At 36.6% G+C, this 12,219-nt stretch overlaps 2 protein-coding genes across 2 annotated transcripts; one reads left to right on the top strand and one right to left on the bottom strand.

Moving 5' to 3' along the window:
* The first annotated feature begins 1,870 nt into the window (after positions 1 to 1,870).
* On the top strand, positions 1,871 to 5,354 carry LOC113287037 (probable F-actin-capping protein subunit beta). Its single transcript, XM_026535696.1, has 8 exons — positions 1,871 to 2,230; positions 3,134 to 3,204; positions 3,495 to 3,608; positions 3,731 to 3,816; positions 3,924 to 3,997; positions 4,084 to 4,203; positions 4,558 to 4,653; positions 4,967 to 5,354. Exons 1-8 carry the CDS (start codon positions 2,102 to 2,104, stop codon positions 5,051 to 5,053), a joined length of 777 nt encoding a protein of 258 aa, XP_026391481.1. The 5' UTR covers positions 1,871 to 2,101; the 3' UTR covers positions 5,054 to 5,354.
* A 916-nt stretch (positions 5,355 to 6,270) lies between these two features.
* Positions 6,271 to 10,825, bottom strand: LOC113290547 (putative receptor-like protein kinase At4g00960). Its single transcript, XM_026540138.1, has 8 exons — positions 10,567 to 10,825; positions 8,104 to 8,787; positions 7,857 to 7,991; positions 7,624 to 7,745; positions 7,366 to 7,576; positions 7,059 to 7,290; positions 6,802 to 6,952; positions 6,271 to 6,714 (listed from the first exon to the last, which is right to left on the bottom strand). The coding sequence occupies exons 1-8, from the start codon at positions 10,823 to 10,825 to the stop codon at positions 6,403 to 6,405; spliced, it is 2,106 nt and encodes a 701-aa protein (XP_026395923.1). The 3' UTR covers positions 6,271 to 6,402.
* Between the last annotated feature and the right edge of the window lie 1,394 nt (positions 10,826 to 12,219).

The raw sequence follows: 12,219 nt of genomic DNA, 5'->3' as shown, positions 1-12,219 counted from the left end.
TTCTGTTAAACCTCCCAATTTATCACCTATTGCTTGGAATGATTCCATATATATGGACCACTTGTGCAAAGCCAGTCCCTTGATTTTAATCAAGGAAGACCACGACTTTGATAAGTTTGGTGAGATGCATTCATCGTTGCATCGCCATCTTTTTGCTATTTTCATGATACCCTGTACTTTTCATTTTTTCGGCTCCCCCGTTTTGAACCTCTCTTCATCATTACCTGGGTATAAAATTACTCAAGTCGAATATATTACAGTAAATTTTTAGGTATTTTGAGCTCCTCAACATTCCATGATATTGATCCATTAATGGTGACTGAAAAAACCGTTGTCTTTCTATCTTTTATATGATTGGTTTGTTATTAGGTTGTTGAAGAATCAAACATTCTCCACGACTCCACCACCATATGTTTGAGATGTACCATTGTCTTGAATAAGTGACTCCAAACATTCTCCAAGACTCCACCACCCTATGCTTTTAGATGATCGAGTTTCTCTTCTTTAAAGAATCAAATCTTTTGATATGAGTTCTACCAGGAAGAAGAAGGAGCCATCCCTTTTATTCCATTAAACTTCTTGTTCTTTATGTTCGACAGTGATGATTCTTAATAATGGGCTCTTGATCCAAAATCCTATTTCTTTCGACATTGGCATCCAATGTAGAAATCCTCCTTTGTCTTTCACCTCAAATTTGAGCCCTGGTATTTATCCTAGTTTCGGTCTGGAGATCTCAAAGGTTTTCCATTCTAACCGATAGGGTTTGTTCTGATAAACAATTTTTTTTAAATAAACAAGGAACCTTTTCATTAATGGAATTCAAGGTTACAATAAGTTTAAGATCAAAAAATAAGAGAATAAAAAGTAACAAGAATATACCGGAGAGGTACAATAACGAGAAATCCGAGAGAAAAAAAAGAATCACCAGAATAAGACAAATACAAGTATGAATAAATCAGGGGAAGAATGGTTTTTCTCGGTAAAGAAAAACGTATTGAGAAGAATTATAGTACAGAGTTAAAAGATAAAAGCTTTTCCCTTCACCTATTACAACATTCTTCCTACTATATTTGGATGCTTTATCTGCTAAGCCCATTAAATTTCATACCAACAAAAATAAAGTTGTAGAAAGAAGTTCATAAAAAATAAGCAATCATCTAAAATAGAGGAACTAGACCAGATTATTATAACTTTTATTTAATAATCCTTGAGTAAATAACATTTAAGTAAACCAGATTTAATTAGGAAATAACATTTTTTGGCATCATCTTTTATAGAAATCTTTGAGTAATTCAGCACCTTGAGCCATTTGACAGCTTCCAGAACTGTCATGCTTTCTGCCTCCTGTACATCATTTGCTAGACCTGAGATGGTTTTGCATCCCTTGTAGTTATCCTCAAAAATAAGAGTGATTTGCTCAAACCTCGTTTGACAAGTGATGAAGTTTCCGTCGTCAAAGAAATCACCGTTGAAGATTCCGTCCCGATGACGAATATTCCGATGAAGATTTCGTCGTCGGGTCGTCGTTGGAAAGCATTACTATTGATCTTAAAACCCAACCCAATAACAAAGAACCGTCATTAAAGTAAAGATGAACCCTCAAAAGAGTAGATAAAACCACCGTTTAGCTTAAGAGGTTGTTATTGATGATTTTGTTGAAGAATAAGGATTGAGTGAGATTTTTCTTTTTTTTTTTTTTTTTTTTTTTTCTTTTCAAGATTAGGTTGGAAGTTGATTAGATACAATCTCCATGGAACTTGTAAAACACGTTGCACACCTCATCACCAAGAAAGCCAGTCTTGGGAGGACATAACGTGAATGTCATCATTGATAACCACATGCCATGTGCGTGTAAAAGCCGCATTGAAATTTAGGTTTTAGTTCTTAAACATATGTCCCTCCCTCTTGTGGGCAAGTCCTGTGATAATGAGGCACTTTCAAAGTCATCTTCGATGATAACAACAAATTAAACAAAACTTCAGCTCCTCCGTAAAATGAAATCCCATTTCCCGCGAGTAAATATCGGATCATAATTTATCTCTCTCTTTCACTCACAGATATCCCCCATTTTAGGGCATCAATTTCTTTTGCAGTATCGAAAATGGAAGCAGCAATGGGATTAATGAGAAGGATTCATCCAAAACATTCAGAAACTGCATTATCAGCATTACTTAGTCTTTTACCTCAACATTCCTCTGATCTTCTTTCTCAAGTTGATCAACCTCTTCGGGTATTCTTTTCCTTGATCTGCCTTTCTATTGGAGCTTATTCTAGGGTTTTCATTTCTTTTAATTTAGGGGCTTTTAATGAACTGCTTGTGTCCGATTCTTAATTTTTCTGAGGATTTTGATGAAACCGACGTAGTGTGTGGTTCTTTTAGTTTTGGAATTTGGTTAGAATTGACTCGATTAGGTGGATTAAGTCTTAAACCCTTATTTCTATTTCTAATTAGCCTTAAATTTTGTTACACTTATTGAATGTATTAGGGTTTTGAATGATTCTAGGATTGTAAGTATTTAGAGGGTTGAATGCTTATTCTCGGGACTTAGTCGAGGGAGGGACGGATACACGAGTTTGTCAATTATTAGCTTAGATGCCCTGTAGCTGTATGTTATGGTAACTTTGGAATGATGAGATTTTCAAGTTCAATTTGGGGAAGTTTGGATCAGACTCAACATGGGAGTAAATGTAATGTCTCTTTGTTTGTGTTAGTTTTCTGGAGAAGATCCCGTATTACTGCCGATTACCCCATAGATGAAGTATTCACAACTAATGAGGGAGTCGTAGGGGTTCTAAATCGTAGTAATTGTCTGGTAGATTTGCATATATATTGTCTACTTAGTGCAGTAAGCATTAACTAATTGTGGATTTTGTCAATTTCGTTTGGTAGGTTCGGTGTTTGTTGCAACTCGTTTCTCTTTTGGGTGTTCTTATCCGTCCACTTAGTTAGGATGGCTATATTGATGCCTCTTTCCCTGTTTTTGAACCACTGTGGTCTCCTATAATGATATTATCACATAGAATTTGAGCCTACATTGGCGATCTAAAGTGTTTGTGACTAAAACATGTCGTTTTAGTTTGTGGTTTCTTTATGTACATACATTGATTGAATCTTGTTTGGCCAAGAGGACAGGTATTATCTGATATGGAATCTGGAAACGAGTTCATCATGTGTGAATACAACCGAGATGCTGACTCCTACAGGTGAAATACATACCAACTCCAATTTTGTTTATTCATGATTCAAAATAATTGTGGCTGCAGTTCTTTGAACTTGAATATTTTGATATCATGAGTATATTTGCTTACTAGAAAATGCATTTACTCAGTTTAGAACACAAGAGATGACCAGTTTGTATAAATACATGCATAAGTTCTCTTTTACAACTTAAGGCAGCTCTGGTGTAAATAGATAAAGCATTACCAGTTTGTATTTTTCTTCTTCCTTTTTGTCCAAGCAAGCCTTATTTGTTTACATGTTTTATCTACTGCAGATCACCTTGGTCAAACAAATATCATCCACCTCTGGAGGATGGGCAACAACCATCAGCAACATTGAGACAACTGGAGATTGAAGCAAATGATGTCTTCGCAGTTTACCGTGACCAGTGAGGTCCTTTACTTGCATCCTCTTTCTCTCTTGCCGTGCAAGAAATGCCAGCTTGAAGAGTTCAATTGTCCTCCTTTAATTTTGTAGTAATTGCATTTGTTGTGCAAAACTAAATGATAGGTATTATGAAGGAGGCATTTCATCAGTATACATGTGGGAAGATGAGGATAATGAAGGTTTCGTTGCCTGCTTTTTAATAAAGAAAGGTTAGCTTCTTCATTTTTATTTTCTTTTCTTATACTGGATAAAAAGTATTCTCTGCCAAACTTTTATATGAGGGAACTGATGTAAGCACAATTTTTCGATGCTCAAGATGGCTCCAAAACTGGCCAGGGTAGAAGGGGTTATTTGCAAGAAGGTGGATGGGATGCCATTCATGTCATCCAGGTGGGTAGCTTATGGTTGAAGTGATGGAGATGTTATACAAAATTCTTATATTTTATAGTCTTCTTTATTTTATTTCTATTGAGTAGGTGGGACCAGTGGACGAGACAATGTCTCATTATTGCTTGACCAGTACGGTCATGCTCTCGTTGACAACAAATGATGAATCCTCAGGAAATTTTAATTTGTCGGGATCAATCAGAAGACAGGTACCTCTCTTCTATGTTTGTTTATGTTTGACCCTTTTGGACTTGCTAGAGTGCTATCATTTTAAACATTAGATGATGCCTTAATATAGATCAGTTAAAGTTCGTTTGCGCTATCTGGAAGCACTTACTGGATATTGCAGGAGTTAGAAAATGCTGTTTCTGTAAAACGCTTTAGGTCTTAAAGCTTTGGCTAATTTGCCCAAGTTCTCAAAAATTTTCATACCTTGGTCACTGTTTACCGTTTGAAACTACACCATGTTACCAGTTGTGCTTCATGCCTTCAACGTTAATCTTATAACAGCACCCCCAAGTTTGACCGTAGCTTTGTCTTAACTTTAGGTTTTTATTCTGCAGATGAATATGGACCTCGCAGTTACAGATGGTCACCTTTGTAACATGGGAAAGATGATTGAAGAAATGGAAAGTAAGCTGAGGAACTCACTGGATCAGGTATTTTGATTCTTGATATCTGTTATTCATATATGTTAGTTCCACATAGATCTCTAGCTTGATGGGTCGTTATGACATATATTGTCACATTGGATACACTCGTATGTCAGAAATAGTATCAGTGATGGGCAATTGTTGTAGTCATACTGGAAACCACGGACTTGAGCTATGCGTATAGACACAATCACCATCAGATAAAATGGTGCTTTAACTATGCGCATCCCCAGTGCTTTTTGTTACCATTACTTTGTAATAGCTAGATATGGTGGGGGTTGAGTTCTTATCTTACAAACTCTCCAATATCTATTTGTAGGTTTACTTTGGAAAGACAAGGGAGATGGTTTGCACTTTGCGTCCGCCAGCTGAAGTCGCACAACTGAGAATATCAGAGACTAAATAACTGCAGCATATCAAGAAGTCCAGTCAGAGAGAGCGAGAGAGGAGGAGAAGAAGAAATTTATAGTTTGCTTGTGTTCAGTCATTATATATATTTTGTGTTAGCTAAATATAATGTCCGATTTCATGAATTTCTTTCTGTCTTTCTTTCTTTGTGTTTTGTAATCTGTTTATGTACAATTTATTCAGAGGGATTTCACCAGTATTTCTTGAAGAAGTCACAAAGAAGCAGAACACAAACTGTTTAAACTCTGTGCAATACAGGAGATTTGAATTGAATTCCATTACTAACAGATGAAGCAAAAGTTACAACCTAAAACAGGAAAACATTGTGTCAACCAGGACAAAAACTTGTGAAAGTGGACAACCCTTGAGTTGGTGTTTTCCCATGAATAATATCAGCTACACCTGCATTCACTTCTTCCATAGTTACATCTGTCTCTAATTTTGATTCATTCTGCTGCAACAACTCGGTTTCGAGCTTTAACTCTGTCGGTAGATCAACTCTAATTTCATCGTGTAATGGCGACCAGTGCTGTTTCTCATTGACGCCCATCTCTTTGAACTTTTTCATGGCAGTTTCTATTTCTCCTTCTACATTGATAGGTACATAGATATAACCCATCTTTCTCTTCTTCTTGTAAACCCTCATTATAATTTCTGCTTCCGTTCTCATCTCTCTCTTTCTCTAGCTTACCTTGTAATGATTTTAACATTCACTCAACTTGTTTTATATATAGAGCAAAAAAAAAAAATTGTACACATGTCAGTGTTTCATTCTGACTCTACTTTCTTATTCTTCTCACAAACTGTATGATACTTGGGTAATACGTTTCATCAAGGGAAAAGGAATGTAGTTACGGAATTTGAGTTAGCTTAAGCTTCCTGACCTTAGGAACAGCTGACAGCTCTCAACTGTCAAACTCTTATTGGGCTATTTCATGTAAGCAAACGACCCATCTATGCACTCCTCGAGCCCAAAGTTTGCCCTCCAAGCCTGTGTAACTTGAAACATTACCGGAGTGGCGGAGTCCGATTTGTGCAGTCTCTGACTAGTGTGCAGTGACATTTCAACCTCATCCTTCAGTTTAATTTAGGGATGCATCGAGTGACGAAATTCAGAGCACATGTGGTAATAGAGTTATCTGTTAACTACTCAATCAAATGAACATATCAAATTGGCACTCTTTTAAATGAGCGTGCACAAAAATGAATTCCCCACAAGCTATTATGCTATGATGCACACACACACGATGCATCATCCATGGCAAACAATCCAAATATACATCTAGTTATCATCTTTGCTTAAACTTAAGTTGAACTCTGAGATGTACTCTATCTAGTAGTACATGGTCAGCGAGGGTAAAATTCCGTCATTGACACCTGGTTCACGCTTATGTTGTCACCATCTTCAGAAGGGATGCTGGGTTCTGTTTCACCGCACAACACAAAAGCAGATGGTGCTAAAGGTGTTGGAAGAGCGACAGAGTGGTTATTGAGCATATGAATAATCCACGCCATTGTGGGTCTATTAGCTACATCCTTTTGACCACATAACAACCCAATTTGGATGCATCTCATCACTTCCTTCGGTGAATAACAACAGTCCCTTAGTGATGGATCTAACAACTCTACAGATTTCCCCTCCTCCCAAAGGCCCCATGCCTACAAAATACGGTTCCATGGTTAGTGTGCAGTAATGAAGTTCATCTGTCCGAAAACTATGCAAAAAAATAAATAAATCATACTCACATAGCTTAAGACATTTTTAGCACCTTCAAATCCACCAAAAGAGTTACTCCTCTTTCCACACAGGATCTCTAAAATCAACACACCGAAACTAAAGACGTCTGATTTTGCGGAGAATTTACCATGCATTGCATATTCTGGAGCCATATAACTACTGCAAAATCCAGGAGCAAACATATGGAAGATTTCTTTCTGCAGTTAACTACGTGGTCACATGTATATTGAGAGATATGATTTATAAATACATAGAATATACTTACAAAGTTCCACAAATCCGTTTTGTGCTGGCTTGATTTTGATTCACCATCCTAGCCATCCCAAAATCTGAAATTTTGGGGACCATTTCATCTCCTAATAATACATTGATGGCTTTCAGATCTCGGTGAATAATCTTTAGTGGAGAGTCCTCGTGAAGATAGAGAAGTCCTTTAGCAACGCCCCGTATAATCTTGTACCTCCTTTCCCAATTCAAATGCGTGCTTTTAACAGGATCTGCGCATTCAACAAGTCCGAATTTACAAGCTTTTGCATTCTGAGTGATAAAGAAACAAAGGAAAGAAGCCAAACCGAATAAAAACTGATCGAGGCTGCCATGCTGCATAAACTCGTATACGAGTAGCTTCTCATCTCCATCTAAACAGAAGCCTAAAAGTCTTACAAGATTTTTGTGTTGTAGTTTCGCCAATAATACAACTTCGTTCTTAAATTCTTCTTCACCTTGACCGGAATTTTCAGACAATCTCTTCACAGCTATTTCTTGTCCATCTGACAGTGTTCCCTGGCAAATGCGACAAATGAGATAAACTGAAAAGTGCTTGTCAGTACCTTGTATACAGTACCAAATCCGCCTCGCCCAAGCTTATTCGCATCTGAGAAATTGTGTGTAGCCGCACTTATCATACTGAATTTGTATTGCAAAGATTCAGCACTTTGAATCTCATCGATATCTTGGCATAACAAAAACAAAAAATTAGAATCAAATGACCAATAATTAGGATCTAATTTTCGGCAAGTCTGGCACCATTGCAGGTCATTCCTCCTACTATAAGAAAGCTTACCATCAGTTTTCCTTGCAGGCCCTTTTTTTCTTCGCTTTTCGCAGAAATACAAAATGATTATGATGGATAGTACTGTAATCACTGATGGAACAACTACAATAATCAGGAATACTTCACGCGAAATCTTTGGCTTTGCTGCAAGAACATGAAAGAACTTACATAGTAATTCAGTAATCAATAATATTTTGTTCTTCTCCAAACTAAACCATCTAGCTAAAACCATGGATGCACGTATTTAAATGCTTACACGATGGTGAAGTTGCGTTGTAAAAAAGATACGTCTCATATCTAAAATAGCAGCTCCAACAAATAACTCTGCCACCTACTCGGCCACTGTACGATTTCCGATAATCATCAATTCTCCCACGAAGACATTGAGTGCAATTTTTAACTGATAAATCAGCACTGCACTGAGCTAGCCCATATATTTTCTGTGACCTCGAAACGTCTATGCTTCCAGTAGCATACAAATTTCTATTAGTTGAAGAAGAAGTATTGGAGACACCATTAGAAGCAACTTTTTCCAAAATATTATTCACCAATTTGCCGAGTCCTGGATTAAACTCATCCGGGTTTGGGACCGAATTTGCATTAGGGAGAGGAAATGATGGAGCATCTCGCATGACTGAGAAGATTGATTGATCGGAAAATTTTAGAGCAACTAGTTCTTTGTATGTGACCATTGCTTCTGTAGAGTTTGGGCAGCGGCCTATAGCTAGTACTTCTTTAGCGGCTAAATCAACATTGTATCGACATTCTTCTAATGTAAGATCACCTCTGCACTGATAATACCCATAGGCGGTATTAGGCTTTCGACCGATTGTGTCATTGTAATATCCATTGCGGATGATGGTTTTGTTGAATGAATTTGTTAAAGAAGACAGAACAAGTTTAAGGTTTGACCGATATGTATTAGAGGTGATATTATCTCCTGAGCACAAGGGAAAAATATTATTCATATATCAATCTGAGCATTAGTTTTCAACACATAGCAGTACTGTATGTGGTTGAATATGAGAATTGTGGAAAGAATTTTGATCAATATCTGAGAAAAACTACCCATACTTCTTCTTTGTTGTTTTCTATGATAAAATGTGCATTCATTAACGGTTTGATAGCTTAAATCTTTCAGGTATGCCCGTTATTGGTTTGGTTTTCAGGTCACATCAAGGAAGTCAATGATGGGGATAGTGTATTGAAAATCCATTTTTTAAAATGTTTGGTTGATAAGCCCAACATCATTATTTGATTCTTCGTCGTAAGATAGTTGAAACTTGAAAATCAACAAGAAATTGTGTCGTTCGCCAATTGGTAGTATGATTTATTATATATATTAATATTAATGATCATTAAAAACACTTAGCGTGTTTTGTCACTCCCTGAAATTTGCATTTAATTAAATCGAAAACTGAAAAATTAATTTGGCGATCCAATTTCAGTATGACTTCTACAAATAAAAAAATCAAAAGTTAATTGAATGTACATTGAAAAGTAGCTTTTTGATTTCTAGAAGTCTCAGTTTAGCGATGTTATTTCAAAACGATTTCTATTTTACAGAGCTATTGTGTCGCTAGACATTTGCTTAGGTTTTCTATTTCTCAAATCTTACTTTCTTATAGGACCACAATGCTATTTATAGCAGATGACAACCGACATGAAATATTACAGTTGTAGTTACATATACTGCTAACGTACATTATAACTAACATAAACCACTAACAAACAACACCCATTGGTGACACTTGGCAATAACAGAGAGATCAGTTGATTCTCTAACACGCCCTACAAGTCCAGGGTCTTGCAAGGGACACTGAGCTTGGATCTTAGCAAAGCAAACCGAGTTGTGGACAAACCTTTTGTGAAATTATCAGCTATCTAATCATGAATACTAAGATAAGGCACATCCAACTGCTTGTTGGCAACCATTTGATGAACATAAAGAAAAAAAGTTTGAATATGCTTTATGTGATTGTGAAGATATGATTAGCTATAAGATAGCTCGTTCCCATGTTGTCACAACATAAAACCGGGATCCGAGGAGAATATAAATGCAATTCTGACATGAGTTCTTCAATCCAAACAAGATCAGAGGTAGCATCAACTAAATCCCTATACTCAGCTTCAGTACTCGACTTAGAAACAATTTTCCGTTTTCTGGAACACCAGGATATAAGATTTGGACCCATAAAGATGGCCATGCCATTAGTTGACCTTTTGTCAATATATAGGATCACCGGCCCAATTCGCATCAGAATAAGCTTGAAGATGCAGACTACTTGATCTCTTAAATTGAAGACCAAAAGAAATAATATCCTACAAGTACCTGAGGATTCTTTTGACAACAGATCAATGAGATTCAGTCGGAGAGGACATAAACTGACAAGCTCTATTCACAACATAAGTTATACCACGCCTTGTAATGTTGACATATTGTAGAGCTACCACTGTACTTCTATAAACTGCATGATTATCGATTAAAGGAGATTGAAAATCAAATGTTGCATTAGAAAGTGGTATGGAACAAGATTTAGCATTGTCCATTTTAGTCTTCTTCAAAATATTTGTAACATACTGTTCTTGAGAAAGATTAACTCCATGAGCAATCTAGGTAACATGAATTCCTAAGAATAAGTGAATATCTCCCAAATATTTGATTGCAAATCTGAATTGAAACATTAAATGGGAAGATTGATAGCCTGAGGAGAGTTACCAGTGACAAGAATGCCATCTACATAGACGAGGATATACAAAGCAGTAGATGCAGTTATCTTGAAAAACAAAAATGTGTCAGTTTTAGATGCAGTAAAACCAGATTGACTTAGAAATTGACTTAACCTGTCAAACCAAGCTCTAGGAGCTTGCTTTAATCCATACAATGATCTTTCGAGTCTGCAAACATTATTTAGGAATTTCTTATCTTGAAATACTATAGGTTGACTCTTCATAAAGATATCCATATAAGAAGGCATTTTTGACATCTAGTTGCCTTATGGTCCAGCTCTTGTAAAGACTTATACACAATATCGTTCTGAATATGGTCGGCTTAAAAAAAGGATGAAAGTGTCCTGATAATCAATACCCTCAAACTTGGTTATACCCTTTAGAAACTAAACTTGATTTATAACTCTCAATGGATCCATCTGGAAAAAAAAATTTATCCCTGAAAACCCACTTGCGCAACCAACAATATTTTAGGAAGCATCTGGAGGGACAAGATCCAAAGTGGCATTCTGCAGCAATGAAGTAATTTCTTTACAAAAAGAGACTCTCCAAATTGGTAATTTATTTGTTGTTGTAAATGAAGTAGTAACAATAATGTCCTAATTGAAAGATTGAATCTCTGATGCAAATATTCTTAAATTTTTAATTCCATTTTCGCCTCTAGTGTGCATTGGATGCATTCTGAACTGAAGGTTGAACAACAAAAGGTAGTGGAGAAAATGTAGCCATTTTAGAAAGAGGTATGTTAGGTTCATTAAATATTGGTGGAGTGGTTAAAGTTGGAAAAACTGACATAGTGGACAAAGGTGCATCTTGAGTTAAAGTGCATAAAAGTGAAGTTGTGCTGAATATAGAAGCATATGGAAATTCATCTTCAGCGAAAACAACAACTCATTGCAGCTTCCTACACATCTTTATTTGTACCTTGAAGGGATAAAGCACAAACATTAGTTCATCATCATCAGGACAAGCAATCAATACAACTCGTTTTACGATCCCTAAGCCAAATAAAGCCTAGTCCATATAGGGCAAAGGATCCATCACAAAAAAGTCTTTAATTATGCTTTCTTGAGGAAGCTACAATGGACCAGTGATGTTTCCTTGAGTAAGCATCACAACATAATGATGCCTTTGTACTATGATGTTCCTTGAAGAAGGGATGTACAAAAAGTGATTCTTCCATGGGGAATGTACATACGAACAATGATGTTTCCTGCGGGTAAGATCTGTTGCAACATTGATGCTTACTTTGGTAAACATCCTCGACTTCCAACCAACCCGCACCTCCTCTCTATATATGTCTTATTGACAAATAGAAAAAATGGGAGAGGATGGTCATAGCCAAGTACATGTTTGCGCGACAAGCATCTTTCGAGATGCTTCCTTGAGTAAGGGCATAGGGACAGTGATGCTTCCTTTGGGAAGCATCATAAAATAATAGTGTCGCGGAATCATATTAATGGTTCCACTTGTATGCAACATGGTAAAATTTTGTATCATCGATTAAGGGACAAGCATGCTGATGTCATAGCATCACGATGCTTCCAAAAGTAAGCAACATGGGTAAATGTTGCTTCCCGGAGTAATATTCACAAGTTTAAGATGAGGGTTCATTTCATTCAACAACGCATCTTTGAGCATG

Source organism: Papaver somniferum, chromosome 6, assembly GCF_003573695.1.
Source record: "Papaver somniferum cultivar HN1 chromosome 6, ASM357369v1, whole genome shotgun sequence".
NCBI lineage: Eukaryota > Viridiplantae > Streptophyta > Magnoliopsida > Ranunculales > Papaveraceae > Papaver > Papaver somniferum.
The sequence above is the reverse complement of the archived record's forward strand: the minus strand, read 5'-3'. Positions and strand labels throughout refer to the sequence as shown.